The sequence below is a fragment of the Narcine bancroftii genome, chromosome 3, assembly GCF_036971445.1.
Source record: "Narcine bancroftii isolate sNarBan1 chromosome 3, sNarBan1.hap1, whole genome shotgun sequence".
Lineage (NCBI taxonomy): Eukaryota > Metazoa > Chordata > Chondrichthyes > Torpediniformes > Narcinidae > Narcine > Narcine bancroftii.
The window spans coordinates 202,941,717-202,965,087 of record NC_091471.1 but is presented as its reverse complement, the minus strand read 5'-3'; the positions used below and the strand labels follow the sequence as shown (position 1 = coordinate 202,965,087).

The 23,371-nt window shown below is 44.3% G+C and overlaps 1 protein-coding gene and 1 long non-coding RNA gene across 5 annotated transcripts in view; one reads left to right on the top strand and one right to left on the bottom strand.

Moving 5' to 3' along the window:
* Nucleotides 1–23,371, top strand: part of otud4 (OTU deubiquitinase 4) — a 95,449-nt gene that overhangs the window by 31,704 nt on the left and 40,374 nt on the right. For 3 of the 4 annotated variants that reach the window (XM_069926320.1, XM_069926318.1, XM_069926321.1), the window contains exons 6-10: nucleotides 2,558–2,639; nucleotides 8,314–8,461; nucleotides 10,153–10,219; nucleotides 12,492–12,612; nucleotides 12,704–12,768. In XM_069926320.1, the coding sequence (XP_069782421.1) occupies nucleotides 2,558–2,639; nucleotides 8,314–8,461; nucleotides 10,153–10,219; nucleotides 12,492–12,612; nucleotides 12,704–12,768 (483 nt within the window). Of the gene's footprint in view, nucleotides 1–2,557; nucleotides 2,640–8,313; nucleotides 8,462–10,152; nucleotides 10,220–11,289; nucleotides 11,406–12,491; nucleotides 12,613–12,703; nucleotides 12,769–23,371 lie in introns of those variants that run through there. The other variant, XM_069926322.1, reaches the window with a different exon arrangement.
* The window catches only part of LOC138758032 (uncharacterized), a 31,371-nt gene continuing 18,533 nt past the window's right edge, over nucleotides 10,534–23,371 (bottom strand). The window contains exons 2-3 of the long non-coding RNA XR_011354067.1: nucleotides 14,092–14,142; nucleotides 10,534–10,928 (exon numbers count right to left, since the gene is read on the bottom strand). This is a non-coding gene — a long non-coding RNA (uncharacterized lncRNA). The remainder of the gene's footprint in view (nucleotides 10,929–14,091; nucleotides 14,143–23,371) is intronic.

Genomic DNA, 23,371 nt, shown 5'->3' with positions numbered 1-23,371 from the left:
TACCATTATTCCCTCAGTGCTGGTCAAGAAGCTACAAATTCTAGGCCTCTGTACCCACTTCTGCAACTAGATCCTTAACTTTATCATTGGAAGATCGCAGCACGAATTGGAACAGCGCCTCTTCCTCACTGATTATCAACATAGGCGCACCCAATGGATGAGTCCTTAGCGCACTATTCTCCTCATTATGCACCCATGACAGTGTGGCCAGTGTTAGGTCTGCTTTGTTCATGAATGAGTGAGACAAACACCAGACTGAGTCGAAATCAGGGTTCTTTGTTCTTTATTACCGGATTGTAACACTTGCGACTAACGATGTTAGTCGGAGAATGCATTCTGCCGTTATCAGCAAAATGGTGATTTTTTATACCCTTGGATACGTGCTTAGAACATCATATCATTACTTGTCCAATGACTAAAACTGTTGCTATCCTTTCCCTGCTAGCTTCCTGCCTCTCAATCCATCAATGTCTCTCTTATCTTGTAAGTACAAGGATGCATTCACATCTTGTTACAGCCCTGTACAGGGTAACTCCTTACACATTCCCATCTCATGATGTTTTACCTTACACCAGGCACCATTCCAATGCCATCTAAATGTTTTCCGATGATACCACAGTTGTCGGCAGAATCACCAGTGGCAATGAAGTGTACAGGAAGGAGATGGATCAGCTCATTGAATGGTGCAACAGCGCTGCTGCCACCAAAGACTCTCGTAAACTTCTACAGTTGTACAGTGGAGACCATTCTGGCTGATTGCATCACTGCCTGGTTGGAGGCATCAACTCTCAGGACAAGAATAAACTCCAGAGGGTTGTTGACTCCATTGAGGACATCTACATGAGGAGGTGTTTTTTTTAAAAAAGGTCTCTATCCTCAAAAACCCCCACCACCCAGGCCATTCTCTCTTCACTCTGCTACCATTGGGGAAAAGGTGCAGGAGCCTAAAGACTAGCACTCAACAGCACAAGGTTAGCTTCTTCCTTGCTGCCATCAGATTCCTAAACAATCAATGAACCAAAGATACTGCCTTACTTTTTGTGCACTGTTATTTATTACAATGGTGTAAGATGGTTATAATATGAATGTTTACTCTATGATGCTGCAGCAAAACACTGAATTTCATGACTTGTTCATGACAATAAATTCTGAACTGCTTCATGGGTGGTCCTTCTCAAATAAGTATCTGCAGAAGGGATGTGCAGTGATTGAACCTGTTTTTCAGCAAGAGAAGGTTCCTTAACTCCATGCAGTAAGTCAAGACAATGGGGGCTGCCAGGTAATTGAGCTTTGTCATACCCAAGTGCCAAGCATGACCTGGGAATAGACTGATATATTTAGGATGAGTTGAGAAGAAATTTCTTTCTTCTACCACAGAAGGCTTTGGAGGTCAACTTTTAAAACTAAATGTAAGAAGGTTGACAAATTTCTCATAAAAGTAATCAATAAATATGAAAAGAGCCTGGGTATATGGTAGTGAAATGGGGAGTAAATTTGGAGGGTTAAATATTCTGCTTTTATTTCCATTCCCAAGGTCTAAATACTGGTCTTGTCAGCGATGCTCACATCTGGCAGGGGGGGGGAATAAAGACAGATTTTTGTAGTCATCATTTGAATTCTAGTGATTAATGGAACTGCCTTTCTCATTTCTCTGCTTTGGCTATTCATGCCAAGCTTTTAACATATGATAAAATTATGTTTTAAGCTATAACTTTGTGGTTTAAAATGTCAAAATTAAAGGTTTAAAACTTCATTTATGAAAGCTAAATGAATCAATGGAGAAGAATCAATGAAATTGGCTAATAAGATTTTTAATTTTAGAATTATTTATATTCTTGTGGTTATTTGGTTGTGCTAAATGTCTTGGCTTCAGATACAATTTTAGAAGATACTCTTTACCTTTTTCAAGCAGTCATTCTTTACATTCATCCCCATGCAGAATGTTGGCAGGTTGTTCCTGCAGCCAGGGCAATACATGTGGCATTCAAGAGATGGAATCTCAGATGTTTTCCTTCAGGAATATTGGCTTCCCACCACTAATGAACTTGATGTGAAATTGAAGCTTTGACTTTTGATATAATAGCCTCAATTACCAGGATACGTTCTACCTGACAATTCTTACGAATGAACATCAAATCCATGGGTTTTCACCACCTATCTGGCACTTCTGATTAAATGTGATGTATTTGGAAAAGATGCATTTAAAAAAAAAAAAAAAAAATTATAAGCTGCTCTTGACATTGATCATGAAAGGGGTCTGATCCAGATGGGGTTGCCTGAAGAAAGAAGTTTATCTGAACTTCCTGTGGAAATATTGCCACTCTAATAATTAGTTAAAATAAGCCTCTGTTTTCATTATCATTTGTTGATGGCTTTCCTTTATATTAATTTTTTTTGTATGGAATTTCAAATGGTCTCTGAAGTGGTTGGAATTTAGAAGCTTTTGTATCTATGAATTTGAACTAGTATTAAATTTTAACTTGTGTGGCCTTGAATGAAACATCCCTTGGTGTTAACTGGAAGGATTCCTGAATTTATTATCTTAACTTTCAAATAGATCTCATTATGCTTTTCAAATGGAAACCATTATGATAGTGTCTATCCGAGGAAGTTTGTTGATGCTGCAGCCCTTTGCCAGTGTAAGTACTTTGATTTTAATTTGGGAATATTTTTTGTTTTCTATAATTCAGTACTGTCCATTTAAAGCTATCAGCCATTCCTTCCTTAAAATAAAGGAACTCTGAGAATTCAATTACTTCTTGCGCATATCCTTCTCTCAGAAGAATGATTTGAGGGTCTAGATACTTAAAAAGAGGGGACTTGCCTGGAACTTAATAAGTACTTTGGAGCCTATAGTTATGGGATCAGGTAAGCTTGGTCACCTCTGCATTCCACTTGATGTCACTATACATACCCTATGTGCAATAAGTGTTGCTTTCTTTTCCTCCATTGTATCAGCATTTTTTTGCACCTTTTATTAATTTTGTAAAAGAATAAATTGTAATTTTTTGATCTGTTTTATGATACTGGACATATCATCTTTAGCATCATTTTCAGCATTGAAAATAAGAAGTGGCTTGTGAAGTTAATCTTGCATAACATATTTTGAGTCCATTGTTTTCTCTTTTGCAGACAATTCTGTAATCCAGATTGATATTTGAGTCACATTTACTAAAGCTGTTTACTGCACTTCTAACCCACTAAAGACATTTAAAGTTTGTTATGGATGATCAGTTTATTTTCCCCTCAAATCCATATTGGCTACTTCTGGTGATTATCCATACACAGATGCCTAATCTTTTATTCAGAACCATATGCCTGCCATTGTTCATAATCTTCTGGATTTAAAATGGCGGACCTTTTAAACAAATGCGATGTTTCAAAATCGCACAAAATGGGACGAGGAGTGTTGAATTAATTTAAATATATAAAGACCACAATATTACGAGTAAGTTTTTTTGTTTTCAAGTAAAACTTGTCAGACCCCCTTCCTCACCACCTCTTACCTTTGGTGACGCTGGCAGAGCAGTTCCAGCTGCATGGGGGATTATGGGAAATGAAGACGGCAATTGCTCCTGCATTGAGCTCTTGCCAGCTACCGCTGTGAATGCACTCTGGGCTTGACAGCAGTGCACCCCTGCTGTAGCATCAGGAGTTGGATGGGGGGGCGGCGTCGGGAGTTGGATGGGGTCGGCGGCGTCGGGAGTTGGATGGGGTCGGCGTCGGGAGTTGGATGGGGGCGGCGTCGGGAGTTGGATGGGGGCGGCGTCGGGAGTTGGATGGGGGCGGCGTCGGGAGTTGGATGGGGGCGGCGTCGGGAGTTGGATGGGGGCGGCGTCGGGAGTTGGATGGGGGCGGCGTCGGGAGTTGGATGGGGGCGGCGTCGGGAGTTGGATGGGGGCGGCGTCGGGAGTTGGATGGGGGCGGCGTCGGGAGTTGGATGGGGGCGGCGTCGGGAGTTGGATGGGGGCGGCGTCGGGAGTTGGATGGGGGCGGCGTCGGGAGTTGGGTGGGGGCGGCGGCGGCGGGAGTTGGGGGGGCGGCGGCGGCGGGAGTTTGGGGGGCGGCGGCGGCGGGAGTTGGTTGGGGGGGCGGCGGCGTCGGGAGTTGGATGGGAAAGGGGCGGCGGCATCGGGAGTTGGATGGGAAAGGGGCGGCGGCGTCGGGAGTTGGATGGGAAAGGGGCGGCGGCGTCGGGAGTTGGATGGGAAAGGGGGCGGCGGCGTCGGCGTCGGGAGTTGGATGGGAAAGGGGGCGGCGGCGTCGGGAGTTGGATGGGAAGGGGGGGGCGGCGTCGGGAGTTGGATGGGAAAGGGGCGGCGGCGGCGGCGTCGGGAGTTGGATGGGGGGCGTCGGCGTCGGGAGTTGGATGGGGGCGGCGGCGTCGGGAGTTGGATGGGGGGCGGCGGCGTCGGGAGTTGGATGGGGGGCGGCGGCGTCGGGAGTTGGATGGGAAAGGGGGCGGCGGCGTCGGGAGTTGGATGGGAAAGGGGGCGGCGGCGTCGGGAGTTGGATGGGGGGGGCGGCGGCGTCGGGAGTTGGATGGGGGGGCGGCGGCGTCGGGAGTTGGATGGGAAAGGGGGCGGCGGCGTCGGGAGTTGGATGGGAAAGGGGGCGGCGGCGTCGGGAGTTGGATGGGAAAGGGGCGGCGGCGTCGGGAGTTGGATGGGAAAGGGGGAGGCGGCGTCGGGAGTTGGATGGGAAAGGGGGCGGCGGGAGTTGGATGGGAAAGGGGGCGGCGGCGTCGGGAGTTGGATGGGAAAGGGGGCGGCGGCGTCGGGAGTTGGATGGGAAAGGGGGCGGCGGCGTCGGGAGTTGGATGGGGGGGCGGCGGCGTCGGGAGTTGGATGGGGGGGCGGCGGCGTCGGGAGTTGGATGGGGGGCGGCGGCGTCGGGAGTTGGTTGGGGGGGCGGCGGCGTCGGGAGTTGGATGGGGGGGCGGCGGCGTCGGGAGTTGGATGGGGGGGCGGCGGCGTCGGGAGTTGGATGGGGGGGCGGCGGCGTCGGGAGTTGGATGGGGGGGCGGCGGCGTCGGGAGTTGGTTGGGGGGGCGGCGGCGTCGGGAGTTGGATGGGGGGGCAGCGGCGTCGGGAGTTGGATGGGAAAGGGGGCGGCGGCGGCGTCGGGAGTTGGATGGGAAAGGGGGCGGCGGCGTCGGGAGTTGGATGGGAAAGGGGGCGGCGGCGTCGGGAGTTGGATGGGAAAGGGGGCGGCGGCGTCGGGAGTTGGATGGGAAGGGGGGGGCGGCGTCGGGAGTTGGATGGGAAAGGGGGGGCGGCGTCGGGAGTTGGATGGGAAAGGGGGGGGGCGGCGTCGGGAGTTGGGAAAGGGGGCGGCGGCGTCGGGAGTTGGATGGGAAAGGGGGGGCGGCGTCGGGAGTTGGATGGGAAAGGGGGCGGCCACCCCGCCAGGGGTAGGGAATGGATAGCGGGGGCTAGGAGCGAAGCGGTCATTTTATTACAGATAAAAGTGCCAGTTTTTTTGAGGTTGCCAGTGTTCAGGATCCTGGATAGAAGATTGGGCACGTGTATACAGGTAATCATATATTCCAGTTATTATCCAAAACAGTGTCAGTGGATAAAGACTGGAAAATTGTCCCCACCACATTTGATGGTCTTTATTTTCCATTCACTCTTCTTTCTCTGCAGATTTGCTGACCTCATATTTATTTTATCTGGCCCTGAGATTTGTGTCCTCAAGTTTAATTAACCTGTCAAACATTCTACTATCTCATTCTTGGGCTCTTCAGGATTTGCTTGTTCTCTGATGCTCTCTTTACTAAAGATTGATTTTTAAGAAACTTATTGATTACCTCCATGTCCTTTGGTGATCTACTTTTATGGTTTTCTCCTTTAATATTTTTGTTATGGTTGTAAAATATTTATTTAATTTTAAATAATTGTTATGGAGCTGCTTATTTACATAATTGTGTATGGGTAAAATGGGTAATAAAGACAGGAAGTAACCTTGCTCTAAACGCCACTTGCTTCATGCTATGTGAACTTGTGGGGAAAAATCAAATTGCAGATTATTTAATTCAGAAGTGAAAATTCATTGAATCTGCATGGGGTGTATTTGCTATAATTTAATCAGTCTATACTATTTACAGAAGTTACAAGACTCAAATTTACATTTAAAAGCAATATACGTATTGAAAAGATTCTACTTAAAAGCCATTAAACATAGAGTTTGGTAGTTTTTGGTAATCCCATTTAATGCCATTGCCAGTTCAAAGGTGGAAGTCCTTTTAGTTGGATTTAAATGATTATCTTGGAGCTCAAGATGGATGCTCCAGGCATATTGTCATTTAAGAAAGTGTTTGGAGATTCCGTTTTATTGTCAGTACATATATTGCATCACATTCAACATTGAAATTCTTTTTCCTTCAGCGAGGCAGAATTACCACTAATTGCTAGTGCAAAAAAACTGTACACCCTGTATTGTGACAGAGTATATAGATATGTTTTTCGGAGATAAATTGGGAAAGGTCACATACAAACACTTTAAAGCAGATCTTATTTGAAATACTGGAGCTCTGCTGATTCTAGACATATCGGCCCGACAGCTTTTGCAAGATCTTTGGAGAGTGCTCAAGAGACTTCACTGATGGATTGTTGTTTACAAAAGGCCACTGATGAAAGAGCTTGTTGGAGCCTCTGCTGTCTGGAAGAGAGCTTGCTGTCATGTGGTTTTTCAAGCAGAGTCAAACAGGCTTTCTCTCAGAGAAAGAGAGACAGAGAGATACAGCCAGCAGAAGTAGCTGGGACTGGAACAGGACAAGCTGGCAAACCCTTTTGGAAGATGGCCTGGTCAAAGCCCTTGTGGTTCATGCAAGAGGAGAAGACTGGAATAAGAGAAACAAAAAGGAACTTGGTGATGACCTGAAAGAAAGAGATTATCATCTGGAGAACTTTGATGGGGCAAGTTTCGTCATCAAGACACTGAGGTGACTGATGGAAGTACATCAGTTGTGGATGTCTTGGAACAACAAATATCTCTCTGAAAACTGACAAGAACCTTCCTGAGCGGTAACTATTTACTTTTCAAGCACCAAAGTCTGGTGAACTTTATAAATGTTAAATTCTGTGCATAGGCTTGCATGAACCACAAGGGCTTTGACCAGGCTGTCTTCCAATTGGGGTTTTCCACACACTGTACAAATGATCTCTGTCTGTCTCACAAAGCCGGTTTGACTCTCTGCTTACAAAACTACATGACTCTCTTAGAACAGCAAGTTCTCCTTCAAACTGTCTGTTGTTCTGACAAGATCTTTCATCTGTTGCCTTTTGTAAACAACAATCCATTAGTGGTCTCTTGAGCACTCTCCCAAAGCTCTTGCAAAAATGGTGGCACCGTTATGTCTAGCATTAGCAGCACTCCAGTAGTTCAAATAAGACCTGTTTTAAGATGTTTGTATGTGACCTACTCTAACAAATCTTTCCCAATTTATCTCCCAAAAACATCTATATATTCTGTCACAATATTTGTAAAAACTCTTCGGATTTACTTTCACCCTGTTCGCTATAGCCATCTCATACCTTTTTGCTATCCTAATTTCTTTCTTAAGCTTCTCTTTATAATCCATGTACTTTCCAAGCAACTTGTCTATACCTTGTTTCTTGTATTTAATATAGGCCTCCCTTTTATCTCAAACTAACTTTCTAATCTCCTTTGAAAACCATGGCTCTCTCAAACATTGGGCTCTGCCTTTTATCCTCACAGGAAGATAAAGATTCTGCACCCTCAAAATCTCACCTTTAAATTACCTCCAATTCTCTTCTACCTCTTTCCCATAAAACAAATCACTCCAAAGCACTTCTTGGAAATCCCTTATCATTTTATCAAATCTGACTTTCCCTCACTCAAAAACCTTAATCTTTGGACCAGACCTATCCCTTTCCATAATTATATTGAAGCTAATGGTACCATGATCACTGGATCCGAAGTACTCCCCAACACACACCTCAGTCACCTGCCCTATCTCATTCCCAGCACTAGATCCAACACTGCCCCTTCTCTAGTAGGTGATTTTTTTTTTAATGGGTGATTGATTGCTGGATTTAATCACAGCAGAACTGTTGAGACTTATGAAGTGAAACACAAAAGTCTCCAGATAAAGTGGTTGAAGTAAAAACACAATGCTGGTGAAACTCATTTGGTCAAGCTGTGTACTTTATAAAGTTCACAGTTTGACCAGATGAGTTTCTCCAGCATTGTGTTTTTATTGCTGCGTCTTGTTTCTTGTTTCAAAAGTTTTTCAGGGCCTGAATGTGACTGTCTTTATTTATTTGAATATACCCTTGTACTTTGCAGCCATTCTGTATGAAACTTTATACCAGAATGTATTTAAAGCTGATGTTGAAGCAGTAAAATCAGCACTGGATACAAACAGCAAAGTAAATAACGCTCATCTCAGTTGCAGTGAAGATTCTGATTCTGACGCAGAAATGGAAAAGCCTAGGTAATCAAATTTTTTAAATGTATAGGATTATTTCTGTTCGTGTTTCGAACAACACTAATTTCATGACTTAATCTTGACGACAAATTCTGATTCTGAAGATTAGCAGCAAAATTGAAAATGGGAAAGTAAATATGCAGTTCCTGAAGACTGATTCAAACTTTGACATTGGAAATATGATCAATGCAATTGCCTATTCCAGATTTCTTTTTGAAGGTCAGCAATTGTTAAATTTTTTATAAGGCATTCATTTGACTCCATTGAAGGTGTTGATCCCAGATAATAAAAACAAACTGTCAAACTTAATGTTTCTCACTCTCTCTTGATTTTTCATTCTGTATAATGACAAGTTTGTGATGTATTTCATTGAATGCTTTTAAAAGGTTGAGGCTTTCAGCAGTTGCGGTCGTCCCTCATTCTACCTTTACAGAAAAAGCCCCATTGATTTTAAATCCAAGCTTGTATCTGGATATGTCAGATTTTCTTTTAAAGAGCAAGCAGGGAGAGATCTTATTTCTGTTAATCTGGTCTGTATTTAAAATTAGACCATGAAAATGTAGGCAAATGTTAATTATTTAAATTAGTTACTCTGAGATTAGGTTGTTTTGTCCTTGTTTATGTCATAGTACAGCAAAACTTTGATAATGTGGTAATTTCAAGATTTTGGTTGTCCCAGAATATTTTTAGAATATTGGATATTATCTCAATGTAGAAACACTTTTCAGTTACTTTCTTCTGGATGTCACAGTAACACGATAAATTTTCCAGAATAGCTGGTGTGTTTAAAAAGGGAGTGCAGAAAATAAGGCCTCTCTTTTGAAGCATGGGAAGTAAGGAACACAGGAAACCTCATCTAGCAAGTTGGATGCTAAACCGTCATGATTTTTGAACCATCAGTTGGCAGGTTATTAGAACTTTAATGCATATTGTATTCTTTCTTTTGGTAAACTTCATTGTTTATCCTTAAGAGCTCATTCGCTGTCACCTTTGCCTTCTAAGCTCTAACTAGTACTTTTTCTATTTCTCTAGAATTTCAAAAGTTCAACTGAAAATGCTATTCAGGAAACCAATAAAAGGGGAAGAGAAGTTAGAAATAGGCTGATGTATAGGTTGATGAAATTGGAGGTCAAAGGTGTCATAAATATAATTCCACTTGATAACAAAATATACATGGATGCAGGACTTTAAGAAAGAGTCTTCAAAGCTAATTTACAAATTTGAAATGCTCTTTTTATGGAACTGAAGGATATGGCTGCATGAAGCAGGAGATATTCCTTGGTATTACAGCTCAAACCTTTAATACAAATTTCCTGCTCACACTAATTATTTCAACCTTGCTTTACTGTGAGCTTGAGTTAGAAAACACAATGACTCGTTGGGAACAGTTGGCTTCTGGTCAAGAAGACCATGATTCATAGTGATAACAGAAGTTAATTGGATTCTTGTATTTGTCTTGTAGCCATAATTTGAACCTTCCAGTAGAGGGCGATTTTTAACAAATGTGATGTTTTCAGTGCCTTCTGCAACCTCCGGAAAGAGTGCACCCTCAGCTTAGTGCTTGAGTGCATGCTTTCAAAGTTTATTTGCTAATACCTCAAATATTTTTTCATATTTTTAGTGGATTTTCCCTGAATTCATGACGACCTTTAATTGTTTTATCATGCCTGTGGATATTCTTTTGAAATGTTCAATAGGGGCAAAGCTGATGATGAGAGTGATGTGAATGGATCCAAGTCCCAGTCATGTAATAAAGTCAGAAAGGTACTTTCTTACGGTTACATAAGCTTTATGTGTATTGAAATTTAATGTCATATCTGGAAGACTACCTCCATATTGAAGATTGATGTGAATTATGTACTGTACGTAATAATGCTTGAATCCTTGGGAGACCAATGCCCAGCTAGCACTTAAATATGTATAGGATAATTTTGAAACCCTGTTTTTTTTTAATAAACTCATCTTTCTTTTGACCATTATTAGGAAATACATTCAGATTATATCACCAGTAGTCAAATTTTGTTCAATGAAGTCAGATTTTTAAATGTAATGAAGCAAAATTGAAGATGTATTATGGCTCCTTTGTAATCACACAAGATAAGTAATAAATATACTTTGTGAGAGATTTTAAATTTGCAACATTCAAATGTTTGCTCATTTGGCCAATCTAAACATCTCTACAAACCTGGAGAACAATATTGAATACTACAGCATTTTACAGTTCCTGCTATTTTTGGAAGACTTTGGTAGGGTGATCAAAGGATGTTGTATTCTTTTTCTGACAGTTGCATCCACAGAGTTGTTTTTTGTTTTAAGCTGACCACCTCAGAAACTTTTTTTTTGGTCCTTTGTGGAGAATTTCCCTAAGTAGCTCTATCCTGGTTTGTTCCTTATCTCTGACCATATTGCACTGATACATGCAGGCATTTTAAGCATAGTTTCTTCGCATCACAACATTTTTTTGAGGAATGTCCTATGCAGGAAGATTGGAAGAAAAGTTTGAATTGAAAATTTCCATACATATTTTTCTTAGATATACAGTCACTTCTAGCCCATTGGACCCATGCTGGCTAAATACCACAATTAACATTTTGAAGGGTGGGAGGAAACTGGAGCACCCAAAGGAAACCCATGCAGACACAGGGAGAACGTACAAATTCCTTAGATAGTGCTGGATTCAAACCTGGGACACTGGCCCTGTAATAGCATTATGCTAACTGCTATGCTAACCATGTTGCCTATTTTCTGATTGCTTGGCTGAGTAGTACAGAGATCAAGACCCATTTGAAAGGAAATGAAGGGGTAGATTCTCTAAGCTCATTGAAAAAAGCTGGCTGTACAGGAACTCTGATGCATGGCTTGGGAAGTAAAGGCGGGAGAAATGTGTGAAACATGCTACTATGTGGAATGGCCCAGGTGAATAATGTTGATGCCCTTAAAATGGAACCAGGTAAATATTGTGCCAGTGTACAATTCATTCTTGTGCTGAAACAAATACATTTGGCTTTTACATACAAGATTTAGATCAATAATATAAAATCTTATTTTTAAAACTCCATATTTACATTATTAATAATGTGCTGTGTATGTTTTACAATTTCATTGCTTCAAATGAAGATCAGTAAAGTGAGAAAATATCAGCATTTATAGCGACCGATTAAGGAATAGCTCCCAAAGCCACAATATTTTAACTACATTTTAAAATAAAATAGAGATAAAAATGCAACGTAAATCCACTAATTTGGAAATCTGGGTGGTTTGCCGTCAGGATCACCAGGGCCCTGGTTCCTCGCTCCCTTTGAACTTGTGCCATGATTCCTGTGAACCCTTTAAACCCACCCAGTTTGCCAGAAATTTAGCATTCTGCGTCTCATCAAAGAAAAACAGATTAAATGCATGTTGGAGGATTAATCTGAATACCATACGGTAGTCTGGAAAATCTGATCATTTGGTAGCATCAAAAAGTGTGCTACACAGGAGCATGGAAGCCAGGTCAGAAGTGTGGATGAACTTGGAACCTGGTGTGTGAGGGGGAGTGCGGGAATCACCATGTGATGAGGGAGATGTTGAAACCATCGTGGTTTTTAAATAATAATTTAGCTAATTAACTGTAGGAAATTTTTGCTCACTCAAAATGAAAAATATCTGATTATCCTTTATTTTTAAACTAGCCATGTGGCACAGTAGTGTACAAGACTTGCTTATTTTTCCAATTCCTCAGCCTCCATTTCTCAACTTTTTTTTTAAAAGCATCTTCCCAAAAATTATGAAAGTTTATTTGGGGATTAATTTTTGTCTAGTGTGAGAGAGGAAAGGGCAGAATAATTTTCTGATGGTGTGAAAGAGAATGTGTGGGCAGACAAATTGGGTAAATTAGTTAGTTTCTGTGCTTTAAATTCCAAGAACAATGAAGAATATCATCAAAAACTAAAGCATTTGTGGTGCCCCAAAGAGCCCATTTTCGCCTTTGCATCTTTTCACCTTTGGGCAAATGTTAAAGTACCTCAGTCATGTGGTTTATCCCTTGCACTTTCAGAAGCAAGAAAAGAAAAATGAAAGTGCAGTTCTGCTCTCCTTTCCTGGAGAGGTCCTCCGAGCACTCAACCCAAATATTTACAGAAATATTGAGTATGAAGTTTGGCAGAAATCAAAGCAAGGTAAATGTTTTAAGTTTGCAATCTTTGATTCTGAGTTGGCAATTTCACACATTATTATGTTAAATATTGATATGTAATCTGCGCTTTTCAGCACAGCAGAAAAGGGACTACTCTATTGCTGCTGGGATGCAGTATGTTGTTGGGGATAAGTGCAAGGTAAGTATTGAAACCAAGTATTTGCACTCGGATCTTTGTATTGTGAATTTTGATGCATCTTTAATGTATGCTGGTCTTCTTGTTTGGCCTTTGCCTATAAGAAGGATCAGAGAATGAGGTTAGAAACGGAGAGTACGGAATAGGAGAGGGAAACAAGGAATAAAAGATTAAGATCCAAAGCTTAGTAGCCCCAAATATCCCTTGTCATAGCAAGTCAAGGATTGGGCTGCAGGCCTTGATGGCATGGAGAATGGTCTGCCAACAAACTCTGATTAGGATGGATGGGGTCTCTACAAAGAATTATGATTGTGCACTGTAAATATGCCCATTGAGGGGGCAGAGATATCATTAAGTCTGAAGTTGGGCACAAATGATCCTGCTTTGTTCCTGCTGTCATTCTGTTTCAATACACTCATCTGTGCCTGCATTCTTATTTGCTCATCCCAGTTTGGATGTTGGGAAGTTGGTGGCTTCTTTAGTTTTGACCAGTTTTAGTCCTTTTGCTGAATTTATGCTGCAAGGGATTATATTAACTTTCTAAAGTAAGCTTACTTTTTAAAAAAATAAAATAAAATGAAATGTAGCAAAGACAAGTTATCTCCAGTTTTCTTACTTTAATTGTGCAATCCTTCTTTTGCCCTGCCCCTCTCCTCACAATTGCATTTTTTTTTAAATGCAAAAAAACTGTCAATATGTAAGGAATCATTGCATTTTTGTCAAGCACACAGTGCTTCTGGTTTTTGTTTTGAATAAAATGAACTGTTATGTTTGATACCTAACATTGGAAAGATCTCCAACTGCACCTGCTGAAGTGCAATTTGTAGATGTGGCAGGTAAATTTTCAATTTCTCATGAATATCATGTCCTCCTTGTGCTTTAGATTGACACTGAAATGTACTTTCAATGCTTGATTCCTTGTTTCCTCTCTTCCCATTTTGATATGAATGAATTGCTTTCTGGATGGATGGGATTGGAAAGTAGCTTCTATGCATTTAAATAAACCATTACCACTATCTTCAAATTTCAAATTTGAAAGTCAAGGAAGTTTTCATAAATACTTTTAGAATTTTTTGAAAAATCAGGACACACGAAACTAAAAAAATGAATGATTAGACCACATTTGAGCTTTTGCATCCAGCAAATTGCATTTTTAAAAAAATTGGTGAACATTGAATCTGAAAAATCAAAAGATTTCTATACCTTATCAGGTTTTACTTTTAATACTGTTGTGTCAAATTGAAGATTTGATTGGCTGTGTTATGAGATCATTGTCATTTTATGTTTTTGAGAACATAAAATAAAAGCAAATCCAAAAGGTTTTACCTCTCCCAGGAAGTATGAAGGCATTGAGTAGAGAATGAAGAAAGTTGAAATCTAGAAGGGAGAATGAAATTGACATTAGATCACTGTAGATTTGGAGAATTAACTAATTAGTTACTGGAAAAAGTTTTAAGTACTGAGCTAATAGCATCCATTTTTTTATTACACTGATTTTGTTAATTTCACTTATTGAAGACAGACTTGAATGAACATAAAAATATGAAAATCCAGTCAAGTCCCATTGTTTTCCACAAGCTATGTATATTGACCCAGTCTGTCTTGGATTCATCCCATTTATAAGCTCCAGTTCTTCAGGAAATTCTAAATCTTGAATTATCCTGTAGCATAATTTTCACTAGTCTGCTGCCCTCTACAGGGAATGCAAAGACCCCAATTCTGAACAGGATCAACAACCTTTCCCATGAAGGACTTCATTCATTTGAGAGAATTAAGTTTATTGTATACATAAGTAGGGTGTACAGATGCGGTGATTATCTTCCTTGCAGCAGCTTCCAAGATGCATAAAGCAGAAACATAAGAGGAAGAGGAAAAAAATAATAAGTTTCACAGTTGGTCAAGGTGCAAAAAGTGTCCCAAGTCAGTAATGTAGACAGATCCTTGGTCATCTTGAAGTAGTATTATATAGGGTGGTATGGTGAGGTTTGAGAGCTTGATTGCTGCTTAGTAAAGGAAAAAAAGTGTATGCATACCATAGGCTACAAAACTAAACAGGGCAGAATGGCAAACAACAAGATGAATGTATTCTATGCTCACATCAGGCAGGAGGCAAATGAGTGAGCCATTGGTGCAGACCACTTCAACCTCAGACACACCTACACTCCCAGTCACCAACACAGATGTCAGATTTGCGTTCTTGAGAGTGAACCTATGGAAAAAGTCAAGTTTATTGTTATCTGATTACAATCCGATGAAACAGCATTCTCCAGTCCTTGGTGCAAAAACATGCAGACATAGAACCAAACATTACACATATACAGACAAACAATGCATATGCAGGACAATTATTTCATCTATATAAATATTGTTTCATGACTAAGAGAGTCTCAGATTATTGTTGTGAGAAGTTTGATTGTTCGGCATGTCACTGCCCAAGGGAAGAAGCTGTTCCTCAGTCAAGTGGAGCTAGCTCTGATGCTCCTGTATCTCTTCCCCATCGAAAGCAGCTGAAAGATGTGTGTGGGGTGGAAGGGGTTCTCAATGATTTTGCATTTGCCCTCTTCAGACAACAATCCCGGTAGATCATGTCAATGGGGGAGAGGGAGATTCCAGTGACCCTCTATGCCGCTCTTATTGCCCTGTAGATTGACCTTTGATCCATTTATCTGTAGCAACTATACCACACCCACTATGATGTAGCTGGCCAAGACAATCTCAATAGAGTTCTGACAGATGGTTGACATAATGGTGGCTGGTAGCCTTGCCCACTCCAATCTTCTCAGGAAATGCTGTTGCACCTTCCTGACAGGTGAGATGTTGAGTGTTCATGATAGGCCACTAGTTAAGTGAACTCCTAGGAACTTGGTACTCTTCACTCTCTATACTATAGAGTTGTTGATGTGGAAGGTGGTTGTTCCTGTTCCTCCTGAAGTCCACAATCCTCTCCCCCGTCTTGATTTTTCACTTCTCTGCAGTGTGACATTGTTGTTGCTGATGAGTCCGACTGCTGTTATCATCTGCAAACTTGTTGACACTGTTATGGAGTCCTAGGTCAGTAGTGTGAACAGGAACGGGCTGAGCACACAGCCCCAAGTTGTGTCAGTACTCAGCATGATGGTGCTTGGTGTTCCACTACCGACCAGGACAGAGTGTGGTCTTTCTGTTAGGAAGTCCAGGATCCAGTTACAGAGGCGGTGTTGAGTCCTAATGAGGACCGCTTCTCCACCAACCTCTGGGGAATCATTATATTAAATGCTGAGCTGAAGTCAGTGAACAGTAGGCATTGTTCTCCAGATGGGCCAGGACTGAGTGAAGGACAAGGCTACAGCATCATCTGTGGATCAGTTTCTTCTATAGGCAAATTAAAATGGGTCCAGCATCTCTGGGAGGTGTGCTTTGATGTGCTGCATCACCGGGCACTCGAACCATTTTAGAATGGTGGAGGTCAGTGCCACAGTAATTGAGGCCTTTTATTGTCGTCCTCTTGGGTACTGGGATGATGGTAGCAGTCTTGAACCCTGCGGGAACGATGGAGTGCTGCAATGAGGTGTTGAAGACCTCCATCAATTGGTCTGCATAGTCCTTCAGTACCCGACCAAGTATACTATCTGATCCTGCTGCCTGTGTAGGTTCGCCTTGGATAGGGTTCTCCTTTGGCTGGTCCAGCCAGACATAGTCCCTAGATCTGTTCTTCGATCCTGTGCATACCAGCAGTGGAAGTATTCATAGACATTTTCAACCTCTCCCTGTTACAGGCAGAAGTACCCTCTGGCTTCAAGAGGGCAGCCATCAGCCCAGTGATGAAGAACCTGGTGATGGGCTGAAATGATGACTGGTTGCTGGTTATAACATTCACCATCTTGAAGTGGTTTGAGAGCATAGTCATGGTTCATTTTAATACCAACTTCCCAACCAACTTCAAATCACTCCATTTTTCTAACCCATGGGAGTTGCTTTCTCCCTAGCCCAACACTCAAGGACACCAACTTCAAGACTACCACTCCTTGACTTTAAATATTAGTGCCAAATAAACTCATCCCAAACATCTCTGCCTCAGCAGCCTCTTTCTCTCCCAACCCCTCTCCCCCACAATCAGATCCTATCATGTTGGTTGCAATGTGTGGATTGGTGACAATACTTCATCCACCATCATTCTCGACACTGAGGACACATATCTGTTCTCAGCCCCTCTGAATGTTCATGGCTCTGTAAGAAAACATCACTTCAACTCCATTTATAGGTTCATGAATGACACTACTGTTGAAGGCCAAATCTCAAACAACGATGTCAGAAAATAGAAAGGATTAAAGAGGGACTATGAGCTTGTCTTAGATTTACAGAATCAGAATTTATTGTCATGAACAAGTCTCAAAATGTGTTGTTTGCAGCAGCGTCACAGGGCAAACATTCATATAAACCACCTTACAACAATAAATAAAAATAGTGTGTGAAAAATCAGAGTAAGGTAGTGTCTCTGGTTCATTGATCATTGAGGAATCTGGTGGCAGAAGGGAAGATGCTGTTCTTGTACCATTGAGTGCTCATCTTTAGGCTCCTATACCTTTTTCCTGATGGTAGCAGAGTGAAGAGGGCATGGCTGCTTTCTTAAGACACCACCTCTTGTAGATGTCCTTGATGGAGTAAAGTTTGGTGCCCGTGATGTCACAGGCTGAGTTATGTAAGGTAAAACATCATGAGATGGGAATGTGTAGGGAGTTACCCTGTACAGGGCAGTAACAAGAAGGGGAGGTGTCCTTGTACTCCTGTTAGGTAAAACATCATGAGATGGGAATGTACAGGGCTGTAACAAGATGTAAATGCATCCTTGTACTTAGAAGATAAGAGAGACATTGATGGATTGAGAGGCAGGAAGCTAGCAGGGAAAGGATAGCAACAGTTTTAGTCATTGGACAAGTAATGATATGATGATGTTCTAAGCACATATCCAAGGGTATAAAAAATCACCATTTTGCTGATAACGGCAGAATGCATTCTCCGACTAACATGGTTGGTCGCAAGTGTTACAATCCGGTAATAAAGAACAAAGAACCCTGATTTCGACTCAGCCTGGTGTTTGTCTCACTCATTCATGAACAAAGCAGACCTAACAGTTAACAGCCCTCTGAAATTTTTTTTCTTGTCCTGAGTGTTGGGACCTCCGTACCAGAATGCTCTCCATAGTACACCTGTAGAAGTTTGAGTCTTCAAGTATAGCTGCTGGTGAGTCTTCTTTGAGATTGCATCGACATAGAGGCTCCAGGACAGATCGTCGGAGATGTTGACATCCATGGATTCAAAATTCACCTCTCCACTACTGGCCCCTTGATGAAGACTGATCGTGTTCTCCTGAAGTCCACAATATCTTGGTTTTGCTAACATTGAGTGCAAGGTCGTTGGTGTGATTCCACTCATTGCCGTCTGTGATTCTGCCAACAACCATTGGTGTCATTGGCAAATTTTGTAGATAGCTTTGGAATTGTGGCTGGTCACATAGTCTTAAGTAAAACAGCTGGCTAAGCATGCATCTTAGAGTTGATAGTCAGTGAGGAGGAAACATTGTTTCCAATTTGTACTGACTGTGGTCGATGAGTAAGTTTAGAGGCTTCTTCAGGTGCATTCTCCGCCACCTGAAGGGACAGCTGCACCGGGATGCGCATCTGAGCGCAGTCCGGATCCTGTCCCTTGGGCTGTCAAGTTAGGATGGCTAGCTGTCAGCTGGGACAGCCAGTGTGGGCTATCAGCGCGGGGACATCCCACATGGGATTTCCACACATTGATCGCTCTGCCCCTTGGTGGGGGAGTACGGGGGCTGGGGCGGAGAAGGGGGCTGGCCGAAACAATGCTGGTACCCGACTCGAGCACCGGAAACAAGCTTAGCGTCAGCGCGCTTGAGCTTTGGTGGAGGAAAACAAGGACACGGACGCATTATCCCAGAGTTCCCAGCCCCCTTCTCCCCTGCCCCGACGTCCTGCGCCAGAGGAAGGGGCAGCTGGGAGAGGAGCTGTCAGGCGCTCACCAGCTGACTGTCATCCCGAATGCAGCCACTTTTAGGCGGCTACGTTCAGATGGCTGGGGAGACCACTGTGCTGCGGCGATTATTCCTCTCGGAGGAGGGTTACAAAGTTCGCCTCGCAGGTGCCTCCTGTGCATTCACGTGGCCTCCCAATAGCCGCATATTGCCAAAATATGTGGCTTTACAAGCGGGGCAATTGGCCTCTTGAAAGTGCCTAAGGATATGGTTGCAGAGGGGTTGAGTTCACTCTCATCCACATCAAAGGTGCAGAGGTGGAGACGGTTGGTGGCTTTAAATTTTAAGGAGTAAACATCTTCAGCAACCTGTCCTGGTCTGGCTATGTCAGCGTGATGGCCAAGAGAGCACACCAGTGCCTGCATGCTAAGGTAATCTGATATATCACCTAAGTCCCTCAACATCATTGAACATATCCTGGCAGTCAGCAGTATTGCTTGGTACAGGAATTGTTCCACAGCAGCAACAGGTCTATGGCAGATACCATTTCACTGGCTCTACACAAAACCCTTGGACACCTAGACAATGAAGATACATACATCAGGATGCATTTATTGAGTACAGTTTGGCATTCAACACCAACATCTCAAAACTACTCAGCAAATTCAGAGACCTGAAGCTCAATACCACACTGTGTATTTGAATCTTAGATTTCCTCATTTCCAGGCAATTAGTGGAGATTGGCAAGAACATTGACTCCACAATCTCCATCAGAACTGGAGCACTGCAGGGTTGTGTGCTTAGCCCCCTGCTCTACTTGCTTTACACCTCTGACTGTGTGACTTGGTATGACAATAACACCATTTACAAATTTGCTCACAGCACCACACTAGTGGACTGTATATATTTAAAAAAAAAGGAATGTTGAATTGGCAATCAGGAGGGAGATTGAAAATCTTGACTGATTGGTGTACTAATCACAACCTCCTACTCAATGTCACTCAAACCTAGGAACTGATTGTAGACTTGAGGGGGGAAAAAAACCCAGAGACGTCTGATCCAATGATAATTGGGGGATCAGAAGTAGAGAGGGTAAACAAATTTAAATATCTGGGAGTCACTATCTCAGAGGACCTTTTCTGGACCCATCCTATCAATGTCATTGTGAAGAAAGCATGTCAGCGCCTCTACTTTCTCAGGCGTTTGCAAGACTTGGAATCTTTGGCTTGGCTTCGCGGACGAAGATTTATGGAGGGGGTAAAAAGTCCACGTCAGCTGCAGGCTCGTTTGTGGCTGACCAGTCCGATGCGGGACAGGCAGACACGATTGCAGCGGTTGCAAGGGAAAATTGGTTGGTTGGGGTTGGGTGTTGGGTTTTTCCTCCTTTGCCTTTTGTCAGTGAGGTGGGCTCTGCGGTCTTCTTCAAAGGAGGCTGCTGCCTGCCAAACTGTGAGGCGCCAAGATGCACGGTTTGAGGCGTTATCAGCCCACTGGCGGTGGTCAATGTGGCAGGCACCAAGTGATTTCTTTAGGCAGTCCTTGTACCCCTGGTGGCCTAGTGGTGTAATAACATACTACCACACTAATGAAGAAAACTCTTTTGTGTAGTCTTCCAAAGGCGCTATTTGCCTTGGCGAGTCTGTTGTCTATCTCATTGTCGATCCTTGCATCTGATGAAATGGTGCAGCCGAGATAGGTAAACTGGTTGACCGTTTTGAGTTTTGTGTGCCCGATGGAGATGTGGGGGGGCTGGTAATCATGGTGGGGAGCTGGCTGATGGAGGACCTCAGTTTTCTTCAGGCTGACTTCCAGGCCAAACATTTTGGCAGTTTCCGCAAAACAGGACGTCAAGCGCTGAAGAGCTGGCTCTGAATGGGCAACTAAAGCGGCATCATCTGCAAAGAGTAGTTCACGGACAAGTTTCTCTTGTGTCTTGGTGTGAGCTTGCAGGCGCCTCAGATTGAAGAGACTGCCATCCGTGCGGTACCGGATGTAAACAGCGTCTTCATTGTTGGGGTCTTTCATGGCTTGGTTCAGCATCATGCTGAAGAAGATTGAAAAGAGGGTTGGTGCGAGAACACAGCCTTGCTTCACGCCATTGTTAATGGAGAAGGGTTCAGAGAGCTCATTGCTGTATCTGACCCGACCTTGTTGGTTTTTGTGCAGTTGGATAATCATGTTGAGGAACTTTGGGGGACATCCGATGCGCTCTAGTATTTGCCAAAGCCCTTTCCTGCTCACGGTGTCGAAGGCTTTGGTGAGGTCAACAAAGGTGATGTAGAGTCCTTTGTTTTGTTCTCTGCACTTTTCTTGGAGCTGTCTGAGGGCAAAGACCATGTCAGTGGTTCCTCTGTTTGCGCGAAAGCCGCACTGTGATTCTGGGAGAATATTCTCGGCGACACTAGGTATTATTCTATTTAGTAGAATCCTAGCGAAGATTTTGCCTGCAATGGAGAGCAACGTGATTCCCCTGTAGTTTGAGCAGTCTGATTTCTCGCCTTTGTTTTTGTACAGGGTGATGATGGTGGCATCACGAAGATCCTGAGGCAGTTTACCTTGGTCCCAACAAAGCTTGAAAAACTCATGCAGTTTGGCATGCAGAGTTTTGCCGCCAGCCTTCCAGACTTCTGGGGGGATTCCATCCATACCTGCTGCTTTGCCACTTTTCAGTTGTTCGATTGCCTTATATGTCTCATCCAGGGTGGGAACCTCATCCAGCTCTAGCCTTAGGGGCTGTTGAGGGAGCTGGAGCAGGGCGGAATCTTGGACTGAGCGGTTGGTACTGAAAAGAGATTGGAAGTGTTCTGACCATCGGTTGAGGATGGAGATCTTGTCGATGAGGAGGACTTTGCCATCTGAGCTGCGCAGCGGGCTTTGGACTTGGGGTGAGGGGCCGTACACAGCCTTTAGAGCCTCGTAGAAACCCCTGAAGTCGCCAATGACCGCGCTGAGCTGTGTTCGTTTGGCGAGGTTAGTCCACCACTTATTTTGGATCTCCCGGAGTTTGCGCTGAAGATGGCTGCATGCGTGACGGAAGGCTTGTTTTTTCTCTGGACAGGACGGCTTTGTAAGGTGAGCCTGGTGGGCAGCTCGCTTCTTTGCCAGCAGCTCCTGGATTTCCTGGCTGTTTTCGTCAAACCAGTCCTTGTTTTTCCTGGAGGAGAAGCCCAGTACCTCTTCAGTGGATTGCAGTATGGTAGTCTTCAACTGATCCCAGAGGGTTTCAGGGGACGGGTCCGTGAGGCGGGTTGCAACGTCGAGCTTTGCTTTGAGGTTTGCCTGGAAGTTTCCTCTCGCTTCGTCTGACTGCAGTTTTCCAACATTGAACCTCTTTCTGGGGGCTTTATTGTTCCTGGGCTTTGGCTTGAAGTGAAGGTTGAGCTTGCAGCGAACCAGCCGGTGGTCAGTGTGGCATTCCGCGCTAGGCATGACCCTGGTGTGGAGCACATCTTGTTTGTCACTTTCCTGCACCAGGATGTAGTCCAGGAGGTGCCAGTGTTTGGATCGGGGATGCATCCAGGTGGTCTTAAGGCTGTCCCTCTGCTGAAAAAGGGTGTTTGTAATGACAAGCCGCTGTTCTGCGCAGAGCTCCAACAGGAGGCGCCCATTGTCGTTGCACTTGCCGACGCCATGCTTGCCCAGGATTCCTGGCCAGGTTTCTGAGTCTTTGCCGACACGAGCGTTGAAGTCGCCCAGGATGACAACCTTGTCGGCTGTAGGGGTACGTTGGATGAGGTTGCGCAGGTCGGTGTAGAACTTGTTCTTTTCTGCTGGTTCCGCCTGGAGGGTTGGAGCATAGACACTGATGAGGGTGATGTGACGCTTGTTTTGAAGTGGGAGTCGCATGGACATGATTCGGTCCGAGAGGCCTGTCGGAAGGTTTTCGAGTTTGGAGGCAATGAAGCTCTTGACCATGAAGCCAACACCAGATAGGCGTCGTTCATCCGAAGGCTTGCCAGACCAGTAGAGTGTGTAGCCCGCGCCGCGTTCTTGGAGGCTGCCTACATCTACCAGGCGGACTTCACTGAGAGCGGCTATGTCGATGTCAAGTCTGAGGAGTTCATGTGCAATGAGGGCAGACCGACGTTCAGGTCGGTGGCTGTCAGTCTTGTCTAGCATGGTTCTGATGTTCCAGCATGCTAGCTTGAGTTTGTGAGCATCTTTTGAGGGGGAGGACGTGGAGGGGGAGGACGTGGAGGGGGAGGACGTGGAGGGGGAGGACGTGGAGGGGGAGGACGTGGAGGGGGAGGACGTGGAGGGGGAGGACGTGGAGGGGGAGGACGTGGAGGGGGAGGACGTGGAGGGGGAGGACGTGGAGGGGGAGGACGTGGAGGGGGAGGACGTGGAGGGGGAGGACGTGGAGGGGGAGGACGTGGAGGGGGAGGACGTGGAGGGGGAGGACGTGGAGGGGGAGGACGTGGAGGGGGAGGACGTGGAGGGGGAGGACGTGGAGGGGGAGGACGTGGAGGGGGAGGACGTGGAGGGGGAGGACGTGGAGGGGGAGGACGTGGAGGGGGAGGACGTGGAGGGGGAGGACGTGGAGGGGGAGGACGTGGAGGGGGAGGACGTGGAGGGGGAGGACGTGGAGGGGGAGGACGTGGAGGGGGAGGACGTGGAGGGGGAGGACGTGGAGGGGGA